We start from the raw sequence: 26,640 nt of genomic DNA, 5'->3' as shown, positions 1-26,640 counted from the left end.
TAGAGTAAAGCTGCTTAAACATCCAATAATGAATGTATGAACATATTAACCCAACCGCCCTGATCATAATATCATTATTAATTTTACAGTGTGTCATAGTAGGTACTCATTAACTTAAATGAATTACTTGTAATGGATATCAAAGCATTAAAACTTAATTTATGGAGACATAAACAGAAGATAGTTTGTTTTATCTAAATAAATGGTGGAGGAACAATCAACAATTGAATAAAGCGTTAGCCAATCAGAAACCTGGAAGGGTCCAAGGCCTGCGAACAAAATCCTCCTTGTCTTATAAATCGCACATTTAGCGCTCCCACTTTGATCTTGATAATTTCAACCGAACCAAAAACTGAATGCATCGTTTAATTTAGCACTCATTCTTAATCGAATCAATGCATTTCCCACGAGATTAGCTTGCACGCAGAGTTAGAAACTTCTTGATTTGTTAATTCGTGCTTTAACTACGTTTTTGTTCTATATTCACATTGTTATGGAACATGAATTTGTTATTCACGGTATAAGTTTTCTTCGTCTAACATGGTTTTATCGTGCAACATGTTGTTTTTGATTTACTATTCTCTATTAACATAATATGGCTTATGGGTACGTTTAACTTTAAACGGTATCTACGTACGTTTTATTACTTTTTAATGGAGCTAATTAATAATAACGTAGTCTATGTGCGCACAAAACCATAGACCTCAGATTAACATAATATTCAAAACAACGGAAACGACCGTATTAAACATTCACACCGACAGAAAAACGACTTTAAACCAGACAACATCTCAGTTTCCCCAGAATACGTAACGAGAATAACCGCCGCGTACCTTAAGCATCGAAGGCTACACCTATGTAAATTTTAAAGGACATGGCCAGACAACGCAGGCGCGGAGGAAGCTCGGCTCACTTGCATACTAATTTATACTATACGTTTAATACTATGAATATAAAAAATGCATTCAATTCTAAAGTTACTGAAGCCACTTAGCTTCTCACACAAATAGTCGGTTAAACTCGATCAGTATTCCATGCAAGGAGCACCGGACAATGAGACGTGAATAACAATCGGGTATTGTAGAGGTCTAAAGTTCGCCAAAACTATGGAGGAGTTGTAGCGATGCGAAGGTTCAACTTGGCTCAGTGATCGGGCTATGAATATTCCGTTTGAACTGCCCTACAGCGGCCAATTTTGCGTCACTTGACCGTGAGTGCTAATGAGCTAATGAGGCGACCAATTGGAAAATTAAAAGGGTCATATATTCTTAACTAAAGCTATTCTTGATAGGCTCGTTGAAACAGAGGTCATCTTATGTTTTGCCACCACACCAGTTCTCTAGATTAATGTATCATTAACGGCGTTGAGGACCCGTGCCGTATAGTTTGTTTACTTTTTTCTAGCGCTCATCCGGCTATTGAAATACACTGTACCTGCTAGCTATAGTTGTTAAGATTTCAATGGAAATCTTCATCTATTATAAGCCCCTTGTGTTGCCAGACCCGTCTAGCGCCACTTGTTTTTTCCTTAATGTTTTAATAGATGCTTTATTGCGTTCGTTTAAGGTTTCAAATCATGTTGTCTCCATTACCAGAGGCAGTCAAATGGAATTACCTGGTGGTGTTATCGTCCCCCCGTATCCGGAGCGGTGTCGCCGGAGCGCGCACGCTTGTGCACCTGTCGCCATTTGCTGGATAACTTGTGGCCATGTATTTATATGCAAAGTTGGATTATATTCAACTTTATAACTTTTACCTTGTGTCCGTTGTAGGATACGTTTTACCGTTGTTGAATAATGCAAGGATTTGTATAACCGTGCAACAAGTATGCGTGACAATATTAAACCCATATTTATGTCTATACTTGGTTTTGATAAAGGCTTCGCTCGCGTGATGAAACTAATCATTTATCCTTAGATATATGTGCATTATTCCGGCATAAAGAGCATACAAACTAATCCAGAGATTCACCAAAGCGTTACCGACTCACATTCTCATACGGTGCATGAAGTGTGAGATATTAATTGATTAAATTTATCGTTTTTTGCATGAACGACGCGAGAGAATGCCACGAAACGCGCCCACGTGACACACCGATGCGCCGGTTTTCTATCATGATATCGCGATAAGTGAATCAGATAATGAACGCTTTCATCGGTTACACATCACGCACGGCCACTACTCGCGAGGATTGTACGATTTCGAATGACAAGTGTTTTAACACGAAACAGCGATTTCTCCATACGGTCACGCTACATATTGGTCACACTTAAACGTTTGCGTTCACAAAAGGCCGTGTGTTGTGAAAAGATTTGCTAAAATAGGAAATAATTGAGATATTTATTTGAAATTGGTTTGCATAATATCTTTTATTGCTTTGTTGTAAATGCCAAAGATGGTAGTTTCTCGTGCTTCCTTGCTTATTATGACGTTAAATTTATAATGTAATTAATACACAGGTTATATACCACGATTATCAAAGCTGTCTAGCTTTATTAGTGTCTACTAATCTTGTAATTTTTCTAAAGAATAAATATAATATGATCTTATTTTTAAAAACCTTTGATCAATGGCGCGAGATCTAGAACACGTCACGAAAATATTCATAAAATTATGAACGTTTAGCCAACATTCCGTAACTGCAATTAAATATAAAAACGAACGGTCTTTATTACCCGAGTTTACTCATATTTTTATCGAAAACATGTAGCTTTAAAGCATTACAAACAGAAAAAAAATGTTTCCTCTGATGAATGCGTAGGTCGGTCAATGTTTATATAAATATCTCGTGTTTTACTTTGCATTAAATCTTGGCTCGTAATTTTGAAATTTAAAGACAAACATGTATTAGAGGAATTCTGAACTGTGTATTTTGGCCGGAATCATTATTAAGCCGACAATTATTAACTGATTAAAACCAGTAGAATCGGACTTTATTTTTTTCTAACTCAATACTCATCTTCCCTAAAAAAGCTTATACAACATTTTGATTTGAGAAATAGAACTTTGCAAAATTATCTATAATTTTTTTGTAATATTTCGAATATTGTAACGAATCTCGCGAATTCTATAGAAAAATCTCCTATGACCTACTTAATTGATTCTTACAATAGAACGTTTATTACTAATTCCTAGGATTCACGAATCACCTATGATACCCAGTGGGTGGACAGAGGTGATCATCGAATTAAATCACCTACTACAATTATCAGTTCCACCGGCGACCTTAGCACGCCGTAAGACCTTGGTAATGACATCCACGCAATGTTATGGGCAATGATTGCAATTACTTAACTGTTTTAGCATGATCCTCACTTACAATGATTAGCGGGAAATAATTGCAAAATTCACACGAGTGGAAAGGGTGAGAACGTTTAAAAACAATGTTTAAATATGTTACAGTGTTTGCATTGTGAGTCAATGACTCCAGCTTTATTACTTTGAGTTTGAGTGCGAAGACTTTTGAGGAATATTCTTATAGTTTCAAGTATTACTGACCTTGGTATAAACGTAAAACGTTGCTGTTTAAGTATAATTAAGCAAATAAGGCTAATAATATTAAACATACGAAAAATATAAATATGGCACAGATCGCAGCTGCCCCGGTGCATATTTATCACATCATATCGATGCATCTGTTCTCGTTTGCATTTCGCGAATCAATTTTGTGGCTCACTTTCACCTGCCTTTGCCACAAACCTGATTTTATAATAAATGCATCAGCATACGGTTAGTTCGGTTTGAGATTTAGTTAGATGAGAATAATAATCATGTTGTTACAACGAACAAAATTAGACTCATGCTCGAAGGATTAATAAGATTTAACATAATCTTAGCTCATACCATTATAAGTGAAATGAGAACCACGGACGCAATTAATTTAACCATTATTGGAGGAGCTTATTTTCCTCACATTATATTGTAATAATTTACAAGACCAGCCTGTGTGGTGGCTATTACAAGATTAAAACATTTCTCCACAGTATATAATGTATACTTCAAGACGTTAATGATTCACCGTTGAAAAGGACTTACGGCTTCATAAATTGTAATCAATGACTAATATTTCATAATGTGTGTCGATAATGATGACAAATTGAGTCTTATAGTTCACAAAATAAAGAAAACCCAAGACTTAGTTAAAAAAGACATTAAAATAACAGTGGCTAGTTAAATCATAAAAGTTGCGAGGGTAAAAAACATTGCAATGTGAATTATTTCGACAGCGAACAATTCTCGGAATTACACTTTCACTCCGTCTTGCATTTACTTAAATAGTTAGACGATTAAGGGATTAAAATATTCGCTATTGTAGTCAGATTTCTTTACAAAACTGTTCCAGGTTTCATTTTCAGTAATCGTGGAGCAAAGTTTAGTAATTTTTCTTTTTAGATTTAGCCTGCCTTTGGACTGAATGGAAGAGTAATGAGGGATGTCATGCGTGCCAGCCGGAGAATGATTTTCTATTCGCCATGCGAGGATGAAGTTTGCGAGGTATGTAATTTATAAAGTAAATTAATTTCAACAGCGCTGTGTAATATAACTAAAGGACAAGAGTAATAGAACGTGAAAAACAATTTCATTTCGGTATTTAAGTCAATCTGTTATTTAGGAGCGACTTATTGGAAATTATAAAAAACTTCGTGTAATCAAATCACGAAGACAATCCTCATTGTAGCCAGTGTAATTACTGGGTTTTAGAAGATTTACACATGTAAGAGTTGACAGCACAGTGAGGTGATTATACGATGCTCTTTTAATTCAAGTGGAGGATCTATACGGTATAGTGGCGAAGGGTCTATATCAGCTATACTCTAAGTGTGTTCCGCGGAACCCTAGGGTTCCGTGATACCTCTGTCGGGGTTCCGCAAGAATTTAGAAAAAAAAATCAAAACACCTCTCTCTGGTCGCTCCGCGGCCGCGCGGAGACAAAACGCTATGAACGTTATTTATTTATTTATTGGTATTTGTAGAAACATGTGTTACAATAGCTGGTACAATATCTCATAAGTTTGGTATCAACAATTTTATACTTGTACAACCCGTTCGCTCTAAGTTTGCCGGTCTGTGGAATGCGCGTACCCTCCCCACGTGACAACAAAACTTATAATGTGTCATAGTTTTACCCAAATATGTATGTACACAATTTTTATTGTTACAATTAAATAAAAATATTTTTTTATTATGTTGACGCCGAAGCTGATATGAGACTCCCACTTTCTTCCATCAAACCTGATATCAACCAATGGATGAAAAATAAAAAACAGTTTCATACCTCCCACTAGTTAGATTTTTTCTTTTTTAATGTTTTCTATTATTGTCCTTGCCAAGTGGTGAAGTAAATAATAATTAGTAACTGTTACATTGTACTTTTATTATGCTGATTAATAAAGAATACACTTATAAAAACAATTGTTTTATTGTAGGGTTCCATCAAGTATTTTGCTTCCCAAAAGGGTTCCGTCATTTAAAAAGTTTGAGAACCACTGGTCTATATAACCAGATTCCTGCCGGCTTCCCCTTACATAGAATTGATGTTGATTCTAATTATCATTAAAACGTTTTGCAGGCCGCATTCATACGTATTAGTATCTATATTATAATATTGTTGGTTTCTCTTATTTCCTTTGAACCACTGTGTTCCCTTTCAGAAAACTTCACCTTTCGCCACTGATACTGTGTTTGCCCAGGCGTGGTTCGAAACTACCAGATGAGCGAGCTACCAGCTTAAAAATACAGCAACCCTCACTAAACCATCTAACGGATCATATTTTATGAAAAGCCGTATGCATATGCATTACCCGATTCTACATAACACTAGAAATCAAACCTCGCCCAGCCTTGTCTCACTAAAACATAACGGATATGTTTAAACCCGGCCGAGCTGAGAAAACAAGTCGAGATAAGATTTAAAAACGGAAACAACGGTTTATGTTGAATTATCTGTTATTACTGAAATAATACGGGCAACTCGGAACGGTCAGCGCGATGGAGTGCCGATAATTAGATGGTGGTAGTGAAGATAATAATACCGGTAGTGTGAAACATAAACAAAAATATTAAATGGCATCACAGACTAGTGAAAATGAATTAAGCCGTGCAATTTATTCAGAGTACAATTTTATTTTAGAAAAAATACATTTTCAAACCCCATATACTCATTCATTTAATACAAAACAAGATTTGATAAAAAAAAAACATTCAATACCGATATGCTCATTCATTTGTTACAAAATAAAACTGATACAACACACCGAAACGTAAGTGAATTACTTGTACGTTGGTTGACTATTAAAATAATACTACATGCGTCGTAAAATGTTATAAAAAATGATAAATATTTATCTGCTTTGGAAAAATGTTTTAAAATTGGAATGTGATGATTAATTTTTATAAACGCTTTCCCGCTCTTTTCGAAAGCTACGTGTTAAAATGCGCACAAGTTCGACTTACTAAAACTAATAATTTACGATCAAACATTACTTAAAACTATCAAGTATTCAGTGCTCTTCCCGTACAATTATCACATTACTGTTTATCCACTCGTGTCGAAAGCTGCTTGTAAACACCAGGGCTGACACGTGACACATACTAATCCAGAGATTTACTTTATACCGTCCACGTAAACAACCGACTTATGAATGATTCAGATTTTCGGATTTGTAATCGGCCCTTGACCACGATCTAGTTCCGGTGACTGCAAATCTGCGACCTCATTTTAAATCCCATCGATACCATTCTTTGCCAACTTGGTTATGGAACCCAGAATCACAGTCATTGTTAGTACGTTACCGTTAGAATCAAAGCCATCAACGACTGTCAAAGGATTTGAAGCCATACATATTCGATCTGTAACTAATCTGACAACCTTATTATTTATAGTTGCAAGTGGCTCTCCACATCAACTATGCTAGGCCACGTCTCCCGTTTCAAGTGGGCACAATCAAATACAAAATAAACACTCGCTACTTGAAAACTGACGAAATCTAATCAACATAAGAGTTTAAAGATCACTTTTATCATGAACTTCCATCGGTGCAACTCGCTCTATTTTCCTCTGGCATGAACGACACTACACCGATGTGAAGTTTTTATATCCTATTGTATTACTAAAAGGGCCAGATACTTGACTGATGGTTGACTCCACGACCTGGGCCTTATTCTGTATGACAGTGTAAACTCGTAATACGGCTACGTTATCTTCATGAAATTAGAGTGGAATGGTTTTCTGTATGCTAATTTCTATTATCTTAGACGCGATGCGGTGCCTTACTTGCTTGTTAACCACTGTCAAAATAACGTGTAGCATAGAGAATAGGGCTTCTGATCATAAACAGTGACAACTCCAATCGGATCTTTCAATTGCAATACCTGGAACTTTACTGAGCTCATCATTCTGAATCATAGTTCGAAAACTGAGACAAGATCTTGAAGAAGAAAGCATGAACTAAAGCAGTCCACTTTCAACCTCCGTTATATTTTAGAGTGGGTAAGTTAAAACGTTTACATTTCTCAGAAACATCTAACAACTTTGTCATTTTATCAAACGCTAGATCAGCGTGGCAAAAATTATCCAAGTCATGCTTATATTTAACGTATTTCTTACATTATAAAAAAACATTTGATGGTTCACCGACCTCTTCAATAATTTATACTAACTTTATAGCTTCAGTGTAAAGCCTAATAGCATCTATTCCAAATGAACCACTGAATTAAACATCACAAAAGCACTATCACCATGCCGTTCGAGTACTTTTGCACGTTTGTAATATTCCTCCTGTCGTTTCCAAAACTACGTCTGCGATAGTTTGCATATTCAATCAAGCCACTTGACAGCTCTCGTCTTGTGAGAGATCCTGTCGGGCTGTACACTGTACACGTGACTGTTTATTATCGTGGTAACACGCCCGCGGGTGCGGCTTCGAGTGGCCTATAACGAACTGTGTTCGCGGCTTCTTTTACATACGTATTGCACGCCGTAATTACGCGAGTTGTGTTTAAATGTTTGGTAGTTGGAATTTAAATTTATTTCATTTTAATTAAATTTGGATTATTACATGTTTGTCCTTTATCGTACTAAGGTGAAAGATAATTTCAATTTCAATTGTTGAAAACAATACCCAAGTGTATGAAGCAACTATAACAAGTAGTAAGACATATTTTAAAATTTTAAGTCGAGTTAAACAAAATAGTTACACTTACTACTTAGTAGCTATATTTATATAAGTACTGACCTACATTTGCATAAAAAGAAGTAACTAGAAGGAAAATCATTAATAATTATCGTTTATTGAACTGTACAATTATAAATTGTAATAAACTAGGCGCTAAGTTTATAATTAATAATGATGACACCCATATATACACACAGATACATATGTTTTGAGTAAGAAAAATTTCGTACTTTGATAATTGATTTCATTTCACAGCAACATCAATATCTGTCGGCAAACATAACATTTATAAATATTTATCTCACATGTTTACAAATTTTAAAGACATATCAAAATCTCGATGTTCCGTAGCGCCGTCGCATCGCTTTTCCGTATTAATGCATTGCAGGTATTTGACTTGGAGCGCCTTTGAAGAAGTTATATAGGAGAAAATAAAATTTTCTATGTAATATAGAAAGAAGATATTTAATGTGCAAATTATTATATACAGCTTGGGACCCCATCTCACTACTGATACACGAAATGGATTATAGATTAGTCTCAGGATGTCGAGGCAACCGATGTCGTGCAGTTTTCTAATTAAAAGTTCTGGGCGATCGTGCTAATGTTTAGTTTAGTTGTTAGTTGTTTCGCTTACTATCAGACGAGCGGTCGTCTCGGCGTCTATACATATTATAAAGCAAAGTTTCATATTCTGTCTGTCTTTATGTTATTGATTTCCTCAAAATCTACTGAAAGGATTTTTATAAAATTTGATATGGAGGTAGCTTAAGACCTTGGGAAGATTATAGGCTACTTTTCATCCCGGGAAATTATATAGCGGAACTTTTATCCCGGAAAACTACTTCACGCGGGCGAAGCCTAGTTCAGTTATGAAAAATAGACTATGAACAAACATCGATTCGCCAACCAATGAAACTCGGTGCCAAATTCTACCGAACCTTGAACCCATTGATTAGTAACAGATCATAACTCATTCATTCATATTGGTCATTTTATAATTTTTTATGCCACTGAATATGAAACAGAGTAGGTCGTGCGCTAAGCACTACGTCTGTTAAAACAGTTGCCTTTCCTTACAAAGTTTAATACTTTTACAAACACTGCAAAATCCATTATCATCCTGAGACATCGGGTATAAAATTTTATCATACATTTCAGACTGTGTTTGTTAGACGAAATGTACAATACATTTAATATCCTTTGTGTCTGGTATCCAACCAGTCGAGTGTTCCGTCTGAAAAAAAACATTGTTATACACAAAACAGTATTTTTTTATTGCCTTCATGGTGTCGGCGCCGCTGTCACAATAAACCAGACGCGGCCCCTGCCGTTGGCCCGTTTGGCGTTCACGGCTAGATATTGTTTTTAATGACCATGTGGCGCAAGTATTGGCTAAAGGCCACGCATGTAATCTATTTGCTGTTGTACTTTTTTTTATATTTTGGTGAACATTTTGAAGCACTCATCGCGGCTATTATGAGCTGTTTAGCTGTAATTTATACGTGTTTATTAGCATTTCTATTACGGACTTAGTTTTTAGGATGTTAAGATGTCAGAATGACCTAATTTTTATTACCTTTTGGAAAATGTGTAGACGATAAATGTTAATTTTAGACGACTCGTGCACTGACATTTTATCTTTGCTGTGAAGTGACATTTTCGGACCCGCTGCGGTGTAAAAGGTCCGGTTCTGTCTGGCTTTATATGGGTTTGTGGGCAGAATAATTATTAGTCCGAAAGACCAATATACCTAGATTAAAGTAACACGTGATTTAAGTAGGCAACTATTTTTTAAAATGTGCACGATAATGTTACCCCACGAAATTTGATGATAAGTGGAGTAGGATCCAATAGAATGTCGACTGACGAGAGATGATTACGCCTCGGCTGTCGACACAATTATGCCGGCCCTTTGGAACCGGATATACACAGGACAATTATGGCGTGTTTTAACACCTTAATTGATATAAAATATATCGTACCACCAAAAAACCATTACACACACAATGGTTTTTGTTGGTTGAAATCTACACCAAACCTATTTTATTGCGAGTTAACATAAAAAACGAGTAGCGAGGAGATGCGCTCTTGGACCGCAAGCAGCAACCGCTTTACAGTAAAAAATGCAGTATCGATATACAACGAGGAAAGAAATTCAACCACCAACTGTCTAACCAGTTACCATAATGAGTGATTTACCGTGCGCGATGATTGCAATCGGAGCAGGAGCGGATGTTCGTTGCGATCATCTACGGCCGCCAAAACTATATTTAAAAAAGAATTTAAGTTATTGGACTTATGTTATACGTTATTAAAATTCCGTAAATTTTCGCTCTACCGCCAATGCGAAAAGCAGATTCTATCAGAGACAAAACTGTAATATTCAAAACCAGTGGATATCTTGCAGTTAGCAGTAGTTATCCTCAATACATTTTTCATGTATATTAAATTATGCACATTATCCTCAAATAACCGTCATGTACTTTTAAAACTTGCAACCATATACCAAATTTAACAGTTTCCTGAGACTTATCACATCATTAATAGCACATTGTAGTCTTAATTATTCATTCTCAGAGTTTGAACCCCCATTCCATAAGTGTTTAAACAAAAGTCATCACGGCATTATATGGGCATTTATATGCTTTGTTAAACAACTAAGGTGAAGTAATTGAAGCTTTACCCATTAAAATTAATCATGTGGGTGTTACTGTTGTGAGTTGTTAAATTAGTAAGTCTATCAAAAATTTATGTTTTTGAAGCACAGAATCCTTAAGAAGAGGTACTTCTTGATTTGCCTGAGTATGCAAATAAGCTTGTGAATAATGAGAAATTATGTAGCTTGTTATGAGAGACATACCTAAATATAGTTTAAGTAAAAATATATTTTGTTACATAAAAGATTATTATTTCATATATAAACAGATAAAAAATCATAAAATACTATTTATAACATACTATTTTAATATTGTACTCAACATTTTATAAATAAACATTGTTAATGTAGATATTATACAACAATGCCACATAATAATAATAAATGACTAATAATATCACAATTGTTTACAATATCATGAATAGCTTATTTACTTTGAAAGTGAATTGGAAATAATTTTAATACAAACATGCACTTATGTGTAAAACATAGAATATGTAAACATTAAATATAATATTGTGTAGGTATGTGAAGATATTTTTAATTATATTATATTTATAATGGTGCGCAAATATGTTTTCCTGTTTGTTAATAAATTATTTTATTGCATGTTAAATGTGTCATTAGAGAATTATACATTATATTTATTCAGTTTTCTATCAAAGTAATGGGATAAATATAATGTTTGGTCACACAGGTTCTATTCTATAAGCAGCAATAATTGACAGCATTAAGAGATTTCCTTGGGTTATTATAAGTAAAATAAGTATAAGTATTACTGTGTGTATCTTATAATGCAGAGACATTCCAAAACAGTCAAATATTTTGATATGAAATAAAAACTGCTTTACATTATTACTTTCGTAATTTTGTTTTAGTATCAAATGTGAATACCAATGCTACCTCAATACAGTATGTAGGTTAAAGATTAGAAACATTAATAATACGCAACATTTCTTGAACGATAGTGTTTATCTTCAAAGTTCTAATTAAAATGTTATGGCACCAGAAACGCTTTTTATTTCCTCGTTCAGCCAATAAGGTTAATGTACGGTCCAACCTGTCCTTGTGGTTAAATAAAATTCCTATAAGATTATTAGCGAATTCTTTCGCGCATTAAATCATAACGAAATACCACCGCGTGTGGACCTAGTGGAATTTAAAAATAATTGGCACTGTATTATATTAAAAACCATACGGTGAATAGTTGGTACTTTAATAAGTAAGTATATAGTCATATTTTCAAATTCTAAGTAAAGTACTTTACTATATTATCAGGGGATAAGTTAGGATTGAATGGTTATCGCATCCGATCGATTTGATGACAAATAAACGGAACGCGACGCCGTGCACGCCGGCGTGTTAAAATAACACTTTTACGCCTCTTAAACATACTTCAACCATCCCAATATACAAAACAAGCCCAAAATAAAATAATAAGCTTAGAAATGCAGCGAGATTTATTTATAAAACACAAACTTACCAGCAACAACTGTATCGCTCAAGTCATATTTCACTGGTTTTGGAAACTCTCTCAACTTTCGTCCACTCAATTTTAATTCACCACTCAAATACGCATCTTCGATAATTCTTTCTAACGATTTAGTTAACTGACTATGAATACTATTGTGCCCGTTCATATTTACACTCACACACGGCCCTAACACGGCCATATTCTTTTTAAACTGAAAAGAGAACTGTTTTCTGATGTCGTTTACATGATTGCCAACATAATAACGCCAATTGTTGCTAATCTCACTTCAATATTTTTTAATCTTTCCATTCACGTAACTTTACGTCAAAATATTGAGAACCGTTACTGTAATTAACCCGTGAGGTAGCTGAATGTTTGCCGGCAAACATTGACAGCTACGCGTGTGACGGAAAAATAACCTTATTATGTAGTATATATGTAGTATATAAGGTTATAATCCCGTGACACACGCAAATGTCATGTAGCTGTCTTGGCTCGCCGGCGATTCACGAGAGACCAAGAGATGTTAAAGTATAATACATCACTAACCAATAATCATCAAACATCTTTTATTTTATAAAAATGTTAATTTTAGCTGTTTACATAACCTGAGAACATAATTACTGTTAAAAAATCGGCAACAGTGTTTATTATTGGATTCACAATTTTACGTCTGGTTTAAATCTTACTGCAACTTTGACTGCCTCGATAGCGTAATTGTAATACATATGCGATACGTGTATAACTTCCGCGCTTAGTTCCTTGGTTCGAATCCCGGGTCGAACTAAAACAAATGCAACAATTTGTAAAAGGAAAGGTTTTTCACACCTGCGAAGCCGCAAGCAACACCTATTTACTGATAAGAAGAAGTAATTAATAATAAATTGACAATCCTGTATAGCGAAAAATATTTGTTGATATCATTTTTATTATTAAAAATCACAAACTTATAATAATATTATAGATTGATTCTTGTACTATGTCGATTTTGTTTTTCATTGGTGCCACTATTTGAATAAAGTGTAATGGACTGTTCTCAAAGTGAATAGCTAGTTCTACAACTAACTTCAGTTGTCAATGCTGCAAACATAACAATGTGTGACATCTGCTTAAGGCGTGACATTGACATTAACCTAACCTATAAATTCACCCAATGTTCTGCAGTGTTCATTCTGTGATAATTTAATTTAATTAGTTCAAAATGCCGATTATTAATGCTTTTCGAGTTGTAAATATTTTTAGAAATGCTAGCAAATCCAATGTGTCGCCAATTCAGGTAAGTGTCTACAACTTAGTTTAATTAATAATGGATTTCTTAGCGTTCGTGCTTGGTCAAGTTTTTACGTAATTCCTGTAATTTGCTATGATACTATATATACTAATCTTTAGGGTGCTTATAAGCCAAATTATAAAGTGCGATTAGTTGATTCTATAATAGATTCTAAGAATAAAAATAATGCTTTATATAATAGTTTTAGTAACAAAATAATATCAAGACTGCGAGAACTCTTTTTAATCAAGAAAAAAAAATTCAAATATAATAAAATAAAATACTTATATCAAATAATTATGAAGCATTTAAATTATGTTTTAGAAATACTCTTCATATGTCAAATATGCAGAACACAAACAGTTGGAGAAAATCAGGAACATTGGGATATCTGCCCATATAGACTCCGGTAAGACGACACTCACAGAACGAATATTGTTCTACACTGGAAGAATAGATGCTATGCATGAGGTTTGTATGATGACAGACTTGATTCAACCCACTTTAATTAACATAAAAAATTATGTGTTTTAATTTACGATAACATAATAGTACAATACATAAACACAAACAAAAACGCTTTCATAGAAATTATTTCAATACAAGCCTATCTACCTTTATTCAATGTACAGGTAAGAGGAAAAGACAATGTAGGAGCAGTAATGGACTCCATGGAACTTGAACGTCAACGAGGCATCACTATCCAATCTGCAGCCACATACACTATATGGAAGGACCATAACATCAACATCATTGACACACCTGGTCACGTAGACTTCACTGTGGAAGTGGAGAGAGCTTTGCGAGTTTTGGACGGGGCTGTGCTTGTATTATGTGCAGTGGGTGGAGTCCAGAGTCAAACGTTAACTGTCAATCGACAAATGAAAAGATACAATGTACCGTTTTTGGCATTTATCAATAAATTGGATAGATTGGGTTCCAATCCCTACAGGTTTGTAATATTAGCATTTTATTTAGGATTTATAGAATACTATATATTTGTGTAACTCATTGGACAAAATAAAAAATAGGGTATAATGGTAAGGTGTTAATTTCACCATAAAAATTTGTACGAACTTGCTCATTCCAGCAGGCAATAATGGATATTAACTTTAACCTTAATTGTAGTTATTTTACCATGCATTCATAAGCTGTAAAAATAAAAATATAACTCCAAATTTGTTGTAACCAAATAAAATATTTACAGAGTATTGAAGCAAATGCGTTCCAAAATGAACCACAATGCTGCATTTATTCACTTGCCTATTGGCTTGGAGAAGGAATGTCAAGGTATCTTGGATATCATTGAAGAGAAAGCGATGTACTTTGATGGAGATTATGGTGAGATAGTGCGTCTTGATGAGGTGCCTCAGGATAGAAGAGCAGAGGTGCAAGAGAGGAGGCATGAATTAATAGAGCATTTGTCTAATGTTGATGAGCATTTGGGTAAGAATATCAGCGATTCTATAAGTAACAGTTTAAATAAGGTTGTTTCCCATGTTCGATTTTGTATATTATAGTATATGTAATAGATAATATGAATAAGAAATTCTTCTGTGAAATCAACATCAAAATTGATCGAAGCATAAGCAGCATATATAACTAAATTCTCAACATCATGTTAGTTCATTATTTTTAGAATTAATTTAGCTCCAGAATAATGTTGATAAAAAATCTAGAATATTTATATCCATTTTAGATTTTTATCAGTAAATATTTATTATTTTTATTTACAGGTGAACTATTTCTTGAAGAAAAGACGCCAACAGTCGAAGACATCAAGCAAGCTATTAGACGCAACACTCTCAAAAGAACTTTCACACCAGTACTTTTAGGTACCGCATTAAAGAACAAGGGAGTTCAACCTCTGCTGGACGCTGTTCTTACCTACCTACCTCACCCAGGCGAAGTAGAGAACACAGCTATAATCAACGAAGTCAAAGATTCAGAGGGACAAACTATTATTTTAGACCCTAAAAGAGATAATTCGAAGCCCTTTGTGGGTTTGGCTTTCAAGTTGGAATTGAGCAAGTTCGGTCAACTGACTTACTTGAGATGTTACCAGGGAGTTCTGAAGAGAGGTGATAATATTTACAATGCCAGGACTTCGAAAAAAGTGAGTAAATTTCTTTACAGTTCTACGAATGCTTAAAAGACGTTTTTTTTTTCTGAGAAATCAGCATCAACATTGGTAAAAACATGAACCAGTCATTCATGTTTCAAATATTGTAACCAAAAGTGGGGGCGGGGTTATCGCGCTATTTCTTTCTCACACACGCAATGTTATGGCTGGTGACACGTGGTGACGTCACTGTTTGCAATTACTTTTATTTGATTTCCACTAAGTTTTGGAGTTTTATAACTATGTTATGGTGTGGATTTTGAAAATTCTTTTACTGTTACATTTTTGATAACATTCATTTTGGATAAATGTGTTTAAATAGACGTAGAATAAGTATACTACCCTATTATAAGTGACATTGTATGAATCTAACACATTTTGTGAAAAAAAAATCGCCTTGTGAAATTAGTGTTAATATAGTATACTAACTAGCGTTTGCTCGCGGCTTCGCCCGCGTGAAGAAGTTTCGCTACATATGTATTTTTCCGGGATAAAAAGCATCCTACAACCTTCCCAGTGTCTTAAACTATCTCCATACCAAATTTCATAAAAATATTTTCATTCGATTTTGAGAAAATCGGTAACATACAGACAGACAAAAAAGGGGGTTTTGTTTTATAATATGTATATTGTACAGATATCTATTCTCAATCAGTTAATAAAACAAATATTTTTTTATGTAAACTGATTTTCAGGTGAAAGTGTCTCGTCTAGTCCGCATGCACTCCAACAACATGGAGGAAGTGAATGAGGTCCTCGCGGGCGATATCTTCGCTCTGTTCGGCGTAGATTGCGCCTCCGGTGACACGTTCGTAAACGATGCAAAACTGAACTTGTCAATGGAATCCATCCATATACCAGATCCAGTCGTTTCCATGTCGATCAAGCCTAAGAACAATAAGGATAGAGATAACTTCTCGAAGGCAGTTGCTAGGTTATTATAATTTATTTTTTTCAACTAAATATTATTTATCCTAATATTTTCCTATAACAACACTTACATTGTCCGGGCTGTCAAAAATTGCTTAACAAAAATGCACATTATTTCATGTGTAATAAAATCGCCAAAGGGCTGCCGGTGGCCACTTTTCAGTTGACAGCGAAGTAAGTGGTTAATATCCTTGAATACAACAGTCCTTGCGGAACGATACTTTGTAGGAGAAAAGGATATGAAATGATACCTGCTCTCTTGGATCCAATACCACTTATATTGCTTATTTATTGTACATTAAATTAAATGCATTTCAAACTCAAACCTTACACTAATTGTAATAAAACTGTTCAATGGGCATATGATAAGGGCTGCAAAAGTCTTTCAACGTTGGGGGAAAATCTGATATAAAATAGTCGCGATGAAATTCGAAAAAAAAACTAATTCGATGTAAATATTATCATTATACTTATACTCATTTCAGATTTACCAAAGAGGACCCAACATTCCAATTCCGTTACGACCCGGACAATAAGGAAACCATTGTGTCCGGCATGGGAGAGTTGCATCTAGAGATCTACGCGCAGAGAATGGAGCGAGAATACAACTGCCCGGTGGAGCTTGGAAAACCGAAGGTGGCGTTTAGGTATTGGTCTTAAAATGTTAAAGATATTGTTTTAGTCCCATTCAGAAAAAAATATTTCTAGGGATCCCAAACTCGTTCAGTTCATCGCCCAGGTTACAGAAAAAGTGTTTTGTCTACTGATGAGTGGATCATGGATGTTTGCAGTCATACAGAAGTGGAAAGAGACAGACTCGTTGAACGCAAGCACCTATCAATAACACGCAATTTGAAATTTGTGTTCATTATGTATATTAGCAAGCGCGCCTCCAGACGGGCCAAAACTTGAGAACCTTTGTTCTATTAGATTTAATATTAGTCAGACACAAAAGTACCTAAACAAATTCACAACTGCAAATCACCATGTCGTATTACATTAATATTCTGATGGTAAGTGAAGTGGAGTGGAGTCCTACAAGGTTGACGGACGACCTGGCTAAGGTCGCAGGAAGTCGCTGGATGCAGGCCGCTTCCAACAGGTCGACGTGTAGATCCTTGGGGGAGGCCTATGTTCAGCAGTGGACTTCCTGTGGCTGAGATGATGATGATGAAGTGGAGTGGGGTCCAATAGAATGTCTACTGACGATAGATCATTACCCCTGAACACAATTATGCCGTCCTATTGAAACTGAATACACACAAACTGATCCCGGAACGCGACACACTTATGTACGTGGGCCACTATGGCGGGTTTGATCATCTTGTGTTCGTTGGTCGCTATCCAAGCAGATATATAATATATCCTACCACCATCTTAGTTTTTTGTAATGGAATTAATTTCTCGGTTTGAATAGAATAATCATTTGAATTAAACTTAGTAATGCTATTTATTTTCAATTTATTAGAGACTGAAATCTCTACCATGTCTCAGTTACTTAGTTAATATCGATGATTGATAAGCTAATTGAATTAAGCAACATAATTTTTGAAAATTTTAAGTAAATTAAAAAAACATAGAAAGAAGTGGTGATGATTGTCATCATGATTATCTCTGCACCACCCTAAGGTTGACTGGTACAGAATGCCTGTGGCATTAAGTCCGCCTGTATATATTTGTATATTAAGTGCAATAAATAAATAAAATAAAAAAGTGTTGATTTTGAAACCTCTACCACGTCTCAGTTACTTAGTTAATATCGATAGTTGAACAGCTAATTGACTTAAGTGACATTTCTTTTTGAAAATTGTAACTAGATTAAAAAATATATATAGAAAAAAGTGCTGATTTTAAATATTATGTAGCTTAATATCGCAACAAAATTTCGCTTAAGTCAATTAGCCTTTTAAACATCAATATCATTTATTTATGTTTACAGGGAGACTATGATGTCACCGTGCACGTTCGACTACCTGCACAAGAAGCAGTCGGGTGGCGCGGGACAGTATGCGAAAGTGACCGGTATTATGGAGCCTCTTCCACCGCATCAGAACACAGGTTATTAGAAAAAATAATTTTATTTAAATCTACATATAATAAAATTGTTAAAGGGTCTATGTATGTATATTATTATACTAAAGAGAAACTAATATGGGGGGTTTTTATTAGGGCAAGATAAGCCAAAATAACAGGTTTTAGATTTTTTATCTATCTGTCTCAGTATGTTTGTGTATGATTCACACAAAAACAACTGCATGGCATTGAATGTAGTTTTTTCCGATGTATTGTTGGACATCTTGGATATCCTGGGAAAATATAATGTGAACCTTTTATCCTGGAAAAAATCTCGCGTTCGGAGCCGTGAGCAAAAGCTAGTCAGAATTGCAAATAGTATTCTTTATCAGTTTTTTTTTAAAAGCTTGTTTGCATACCTTATATCATTTTAATTTTAATCAACATTCTAAATATATTCTGTACTTTCTTTTCATTACTTATGAAGCTGTTTGGCGATGGAAATAAAAAGAAGATATCTCATGAGCTAGAATCTATCTGTATAATTATCCAATCCAAATGACAGAAATGCATGAATTAAAATCAATTACTATCTAAAATATTTACTTATACCACCTCTATACTTTTATTATTCTCAGTGCTGGAATTCGTGGATGAGACAATAGGCACCAACGTGCCCAAGCAGTTCATCCCCGGAGTGGAGAGGGGTTTCCTCGACACGTGTCAGAAGGGCTACCTGTCTGGCCATAAGGTGTCGGGCGTGAGGTTCCGCCTGCAGGACGGCGCGCATCACATCGTCGACTCGAGCGAGCTGGCGTTCTTCTTGGCTGCGAAGGGCGCTGTTAAAGACGGTCAGTTGATTTCTGTATAGAGTAGTTCACTACTTTTTTTTAAATAAATCATCCAACATCTAAAGGGAAAAGAATTTTCAAAATCCACGGGATAATAGATAGTTATAAAAAAAATATGAAAGAGGTATCTGTCAAATAACAGTAATGACAAACTGTGATGTCACCGGTCATAACGCTGCTTGCGCGAGAAAGAGATACGATGACGCCACCATGACCCGTTACTTTTGCCCACATCAAATATGTGGGCAAAAGTATAAAGTCGTATAAACGCCATTTAATATACGTTTCCTATACCAAGCTAAAGATAATAGATCCGTTTTATCCGAAAACACTTACCCAAAGCAAAATCTATTCCGCAGTATTCGACGAGGGCGCATGGCAAGTTCTAGAACCAATAATGTTCGTGGAAGTGGTATTACCGGACGAGTACCACGGCACCGTCATCGGCCAGCTCAACAAGCGCGGCGGCATCATCACCGGCACCGAGGGGGCTGAGGGCTGGACCACCATATACGCCGAGGTGCCGCTCAATAACATGTTCGGATACGCCGGGGAGCTTAGGTGAGTGAAACTATTAACCGCCATTTAAAAAAAAAACATATCGCTTTTTTTAATCTATCTCAAAAATGGACCAATCAGAGCAATGTTTTTTGTGTTTTTTTTTGGCCTTCTTTTCTATAAATTTGAGGTTTTAATGCAATAATATGTTTACGCTATATTGTATCTCAAATAATCTAAATTTATAGTCAGGGGGCCTTGATCTTTCTGCGGAGGCGCATCCATCTTTTTTCAATTATAGACTATATATTCGAAAGAAAGTTTTGTTAGCCGTATAAGTAAAAAAGTTTGAAAATCCCTTATCGTTTACTATTATGTGAAGCTGAATAGTTTATTTGTTTGAACTCGCTACTCTCAATAACTACTAAACCGACATTATTTTATTCACTAATATGAAGCTACATTACTCCTGAGTTATAGGCAACTTTTTATCTCGAGAAAATATGTGTCCCGGAAAATCTTTTACGCGGGCGAAGCCGCAGGTAAATGCCAGTGCTATAATATAAGCCAATATACATTCTTTCGCAGATCAATGACACAAGGCAAAGGAGAATTCAGTATGGAATACAGTCGTTACTCGCCATGCTTACCCGACGTGCAGGAACAGTTGATCAGGAAATACCAAGAAGAGATGGGCATCTTACCAGACCAGAAAAAGAAGAAAAATTAACTCCGCCTACATTGTCTAGCATAATTTTGTATAGTGATTTATTTTAAGGATTATTTTATTTTAAATTATTAAATGTAATAATTTCAATGTGTTTTTTTTTGTTTAACCCTTACTGACGAGAGATGGCGCTGTTAATTTTTTTCAACTACCTGCCATTTATTTTGTGTGTTGGATTAATTTTCGCTAATTCTGTGTAACAGTAAATAGTTTATTGTGAGATGATTTGACTACTTCTTATTTAAAAAAAAAACTACGTTTATTTTTATTTGTTATTTGAAATAAACATTAAATTTTAGGGTTTAAATAATACGAAATGACGATGTACATTTATAAAAACCCATTTATTGATAATACACAATAATGTTATCGAAAACGATACAAATTCAATAACAAACATCCCAGGTACAAATAATAATTGTTTTCCCCTTAATGATACTAACAATATTTATATTACAAAGCGAACATACAATTATTTATCGCTAAATGCCGAAATTATACTACTTGGAATTTTAACATAATACACGTACAGTCAACATAAAAAGCTGAACAAATTCAAAAGTTAAAATCGCATAGTAAGATTTTAAGTTTTGACCAATATTGTTTTTCTTCACATAAATAAAATAAAAGAGGTTTATTTTACTTCACACAGAGAAAGATATGCTATACATATAATTAATTTGGGCATATAATTAAGGAAGGCAATCTAGACCAAAACAATTGTGTAGCGTTGATTGTGTTCTGTTTTATGTCTTTTATAAATAAATAAATTTAAAAAAACAAGAACGAATATATTAACACGAATAGGCGATTTAAAATTTTGATTTTGTTCACCTACTTATGTTACTGACTACATTGGTTATAATACTAGTAAAATAATACATTTCTAAGTTATTTTTGAATATTATATATCAATTGAGTATTAATTAAGAAGATAGCAAAATTATATACGATGTTAAATTTAACACCAATTCCTAATTTATGGAGTAACAATATTTAGATAATGTTTGTTTTAAATATTATTTAATTTTGGAATACATAATATTCTTTTACTTTTTAACTGTGTGCTTAGAATGCTAAAAACAAGACACGACTGCTTGTCATTTTATTGTGATTGGTTGAGAGGCTGACACGTGATTGGATGTATTGGTCTCTCGACCAATCAGAAACGTCAAAATTAACTATCGGCTTACGAGTCGCGTTTATTGTGGGAAATTTCAAGATGGTTAGTTGGTTTTCGTACTACGTACTACCACAGACTAAAAAACATAGTAAAAGTATCTTATGATTAAAAGCGTAACAATCTATTTTGTTTCTAATACAAGCAAACTATCGGCCGATTACAATAAACAATTCCAATCTTCGATCCGATTCCGAATTAACCAATAAAAAAAAGTTATTTGTAATGTCAGAAATACTTTATTCTGATTGGTCTATTGTCACAATCGATCGAAAATGATTGGGATCTTTAATTACAATCGACCTTATTACATCTACAATACCTATCATTTGGCCAGTACGTGATCTAAAGGGACGACAACATACATTTAATATTAATCTAATGGTGTTATGCTATTGGCACTTCGTTTAAATTAGTTTCGAGTTAAGGTGTATTGACAGGAGAGGTTCAATCCAATCTAATTTATTTTGTTTGGGTGTATCGTTTATACGACTATTATGTCAAGTTTGAAAAGCAAGCCACGTTAGGAGAGTTTAAAAAAGGAGGTAAAATATCAACGTGTCACCACTAAATAATAAATAATAAATATCAAAAGTAAATAAGAGGATCCACACCATCAACCTAAGAAGTCAGGAAAAGATAATCGGATTGACCATATGAATTGGAATAAATCATTCTTAGAAGTTGTAGAACCACTATGGAGATAACTTGTAGCGTTTCAAAGGTGAGTTACGTAGAAAGGTTTGGCTTTAAATTTCTAGTCGGAGCACACATAGAGCAGGGCCTTATTCTCTATCCCGCACGTTATTTTAATAGTGAATAAGCACGTAACACAACGCGTCATGTTTAGGACTATAGAAATTTGACTTACAGAATACCATTCCACGCACATTTCTCGGAGATAACATGACACGGCCGCGTTACAGAATTAGGACATATCATACAGAATTAGGGCCCAGGCCAGTTATTCTCTTAGCAAGTTGTTATTTTAACAGTGCGTAATAAGCACGTAACGCGCCGTGTCGCGTTTAAGACAATAGAAAATGTCATAGAACACCATTCCATGCTGATTTCACGAAGAGAACATAACAAAGCCGTTTGGCGAGTGTACACTGTCATAGAAAATAAAGCCCCAGAGTTGTAAGTTGAGTAGCTTTACTTTAAAATGGGATTATGGTAGGAAAAAACAGCATAACTGCTATGAATCGATAACTTATTCTCGCCAAGTGACGAATTTATCTGTGTGCACTTAACATTTTGGCCACTTTATAAGAACATTTAAGAATAATCAACTAAGACATGTAAGATTTATAAAATACATTAAAATCTAATCATTATACATTTAACAGATTACATTAAATATCACGCATCATTTTCTCATTTGGATGTAAGCACGCTAATTGATCAGTATTATATAAAATGTTATTAAATAAAACAACGATACATTTGGAATACAAATTGTTAACACTAATTTAAACCTAACGGTTCTTGAAACGTACATTCCATTTAACACAGAACATAAGTGATATAAAAATAAATTTTAAGCATTAAAACTCGAATCGTTTTCAGCAGAACTATTATTTCTAGATTCATTCTTTTTATTTCCACCACTCCAAGACTCCTTGCGCCTTACGACATCGCTCTGAAATACCACAGGTTGAGAAATGGTTTATGAAAATTGCGAAAAAAATATGGACGAAATAATAAGTTATGTTAATAAATAAAGGAAAAGAAAAGAACATGCTAATCGTAAATCCATAAAAGAGAGTCATGCGAAATAATATTTAAATATTCATATGTAGCTAATAATTTGTTCCAAAAGTGCTAATATAGCACAACTTAGGCAATTTTTAAGTGTTTAATTTTCATTAAAAAACGAAGCAATAAATAGAAACATAGAGAGACAGTAGTCTACAATGATTATAAAATATTAAAATATAACACGATAACAAACATAACAATAGTTACATCTAAGGTTAAAAATGCCATTTATGTAAAGAAAACTACAAAGTGTTTACATAAACTAGTGCCAAAAATGAACTTACGTTGTATATGGAACTCCTGCATTTGATAAAAACCTACACGATTTTGAACGATTTGTTATAGTTTTATTTCCTATAGAATATTAAATATTACATAAATAAACATAATATTTATAACATATAACTACATACAAGTACATGTATATTAACAAGGAATTGTGAATATACTAGCAAATGTAGATTTATACACCCTTACGTATACTATAAATACTGTGTGGTTATGCGTTCACCTTTTAAATAATATTTCTGACTTTCTTTTTCAGTAAAATATTGTAATATATAACACATTATCATAATTGTAACTTGTAAGAGTGTAAATATTAAAAACATTGTGCTACATGTAGTAACTGGCTGTATACATTTGTGTAGACAACATCTACTATACAGGGTCATTTTGACATTGCGTTAATAAATTAAAATATGTATTTGTTTTAACACGCTTTTATTAGCTTGGGTTGTATCTATGTATGTATGTATGTAACGGAATCTTTGAGCTCAATTTTCACCAATTTCCAGAAATCTGATTAATTTGAAACTTTACACACGTATCAAGGACCGATGATAATGCAATAATTTGATGAGAGTTTCCTATAGAATGATTATAATACATACTTTATCAAGCACCCCACGCTTTTTACTCTGAGTTAAATTATTCTGTTAATAACTTCAAGTTTATTATAATTTTATTTTGAGGTACTTTACTATGATTGATCCTTCAACCTTCTACTACTGTAATATAAATTCTTTGTACTTAGAAATATTTTTTTTTAAAACAACACTTTACCGTAGGTTATTATAACTATAGATGAATAAAAAACGTGTAAGTATGGATCTATATGAATAATTAAATAATGTTGATTTTAAATGCGCAACTACTACACGAAGAAAATTTGTCGGAGCGGCTATATCGCACTTTCATTCAGAAATACACTTATTCACACCATATGCAGACAAAATTTCAAAATGATCAAAATTTAAGAAACTAACAATGCAAGTTTTCGTGAAAATGTTTGTTATTCATAGATGACGTTTGGCACAAATTTAGGAGAGGTAAAAACAAATGTGTAAGTGATTTAATTTAGTAACGCGATGTAAAATGACCCTGTATAATAATATAAACAGGACATTTAAAACGAACGATACTAAATATCTGACAGCGGATAATGGTTTGATACTCGAAAATGAGAATGTGAGTTCCAGCATCGTACTGTCCTATTATAATAGGAAATATAAGTTTCCACGGTCAATATATAATTTACAAGAATTGAATAAACAAAACCCCAAATGTCCGTCAATGTCTAATCTAATCTAGAGTCGACTTCATGCGTTGTTCTGGTAATGTGCTCTCATGTCGGTTGCAGAATCTTAATCGTGTCATGCGCCTCTAAAACTTGGTGTCACTAACGCACACCTTTACAGAAGGGTCATCTTCTTCGACCTCGTCCATAGTTGATAATCTCCTCTCTATTTCTGATTGTGCGGTTTTGGACATGAGTTTTTTGTGTTTAATACTGAAATTGTTTATAGAAGATTAATGTGTGACAAGGGTGGATGACGCTAATGAATGTGCACATGAAAAATGTATTTCCTGGCCACTTACTTCTTCTTCCCTGACTTTGGTTTGTAGTCTTTCCCGTCACTCTTTTTCATCTTGTTGCTGTTGTTCACTTGCTTCCATATGCCCGTTTTGTTCACTTCCTCCGATATGTTTATTGATGCAAGCGGTATGTTCATAATGTTTCCGTTGATGAGTGGTATTTGTAGATTCTCTTCGTATTGTGGCGGGTTGCTCTTGTTCGCTTCCTACAAGGTATTTGCCTAAGAAACTTTTTTTTTACACCAAATTGGACCTTTATTTACAGTGATAAGATTCCTGCTTACAAACATATACTTACAGCAAATTATACAATAATAATGAAATACTTCTAAACATCCTATCAGTCAAATTTACCACCAGTCTTCTGAGACTTATTGTAATGGAATAAATAGAACATTCTTCAAAGAATTACATTAAATATTAGACCCACATTCTCAATCGATCTATAGCGGCTGAACAAGAGGTAGATGAAAAACAAAATATGGGAGCAAAACTTACGCGGAAAAGGACAATTCACATAAAAAATAAAATACAGCTTCATGACTATAACATCGAGTTTATTTTAAAACAATTATGAATTGTAATAACAAAAATGCGATATGATGCAGGATAACTAAAGGAAATAATGCAAGATCAGTTTCGACGACATAGACGTAAGAGTTTTACATGCCAGCCCACCTCAGCGTCTCCTAGCTCCCGCAATTCGTCTTGGTTCCGTTTTGTCATCTCCGGCATGACGTCATCGAGAATTTTCATCTCCCTCCTCGTGAAGAAGAAATCCAACGCTTTCCTTATCCCAATCATTACAACTAACATCAAAGGGAAGAGTATGGAAGTCATTGAAAAAGATTTTATCACCCACAAGCAGACGAGACACGTCAGTTGGATTGCAGTGAATAGGTGTACACGACGTATTGGCACCTGGAATCGTAAATATAGTTAGTGGCCATTACGTGCCAACAAAATTAAAGTCCAAACTTAAATTCATTGATACCTGTCTCAAGAACATATGATCGGGTTGATACTTTTGGGGCATGAACATAATAAGAATTCTATCAAAAATTGAAGGCCCTTCAGCGATGCCACTCCATATAAAGAAATAC

General features: G+C 34.3%; 2 protein-coding genes and 1 long non-coding RNA gene across 3 annotated transcripts; 1 reads left to right on the top strand and 2 right to left on the bottom strand.

Moving 5' to 3' along the window:
* The first annotated feature begins 13,402 nt into the window (after positions 1–13,402).
* Positions 13,403–20,808, top strand: LOC119190308 (elongation factor G, mitochondrial-like). The gene is made up of 11 exons (XM_037441965.1): positions 13,403–13,583; positions 13,902–14,048; positions 14,210–14,529; positions 14,785–15,023; positions 15,314–15,693; positions 16,395–16,633; positions 17,115–17,276; positions 18,569–18,687; positions 19,281–19,493; positions 19,853–20,054; positions 20,580–20,808. Exons 1-11 carry the CDS (start codon positions 13,509–13,511, stop codon positions 20,719–20,721), a joined length of 2,238 nt encoding a protein of 745 aa, XP_037297862.1. The 5' UTR covers positions 13,403–13,508; the 3' UTR covers positions 20,722–20,808.
* Positions 20,809–23,438: 2,630 nt separating this feature from the next.
* On the bottom strand, positions 23,439–25,934 carry LOC119190273. The gene is made up of 3 exons (XM_037441745.1): positions 25,541–25,934; positions 25,352–25,451; positions 23,439–23,540 (listed from the first exon to the last, which is right to left on the bottom strand). The coding sequence occupies exons 1-3, from the start codon at positions 25,672–25,674 to the stop codon at positions 23,439–23,441; spliced, it is 336 nt and encodes a 111-aa protein (XP_037297642.1). The 5' UTR covers positions 25,675–25,934.
* Positions 25,935–26,254: 320 nt separating this feature from the next.
* Positions 26,255–26,597, bottom strand: LOC119190309. The gene is made up of 2 exons (XR_005112844.1): positions 26,532–26,597; positions 26,255–26,458 (listed from the first exon to the last, which is right to left on the bottom strand). It is a non-coding gene; the product is annotated as an uncharacterized LOC119190309 (long non-coding RNA).
* Positions 26,598–26,640: the final 43 nt, after the last annotated feature.

This window comes from Manduca sexta, chromosome 23 (assembly GCF_014839805.1).
Source record: "Manduca sexta isolate Smith_Timp_Sample1 chromosome 23, JHU_Msex_v1.0, whole genome shotgun sequence".
Classification (NCBI taxonomy): Eukaryota; Metazoa; Arthropoda; class Insecta; order Lepidoptera; family Sphingidae; genus Manduca; species Manduca sexta.
This window is presented reverse-complemented; position numbering and strand designations above follow the sequence as displayed.

Coding starts and splice junctions, on each gene's coding strand:
- LOC119190308 (XM_037441965.1), top strand. CDS start 13,509: ATGCCGATTATTAATGCTTTTCGAGTTGTAAATATTTTTAGAAATGCT. Junction 13,584..13,901: donor CCAATGTGTCGCCAATTCAG/GTAAGTGTCTAC, acceptor ATTATGTTTTAG/AAATACTCTTCATATGTCAA. Junction 14,530..14,784: donor TTGGGTTCCAATCCCTACAG/GTTTGTAATATT, acceptor AAATATTTACAG/AGTATTGAAGCAAATGCGTT.
- LOC119190273 (XM_037441745.1), bottom strand. CDS start 25,674: ATGAACATACCGCTTGCATCAATAAACATATCGGAGGAAGTGAACAAA. Junction 25,452..25,540: donor CCAAAGTCAGGGAAGAAGAA/GTAAGTGGCCAG, acceptor AAACAATTTCAG/TATTAAACACAAAAAACTCA. Junction 23,541..25,351: donor AAGATGACCCTTCTGTAAAG/GTGTGCGTTAGT, acceptor GTGGTATTTCAG/AGCGATGTCGTAAGGCGCAA.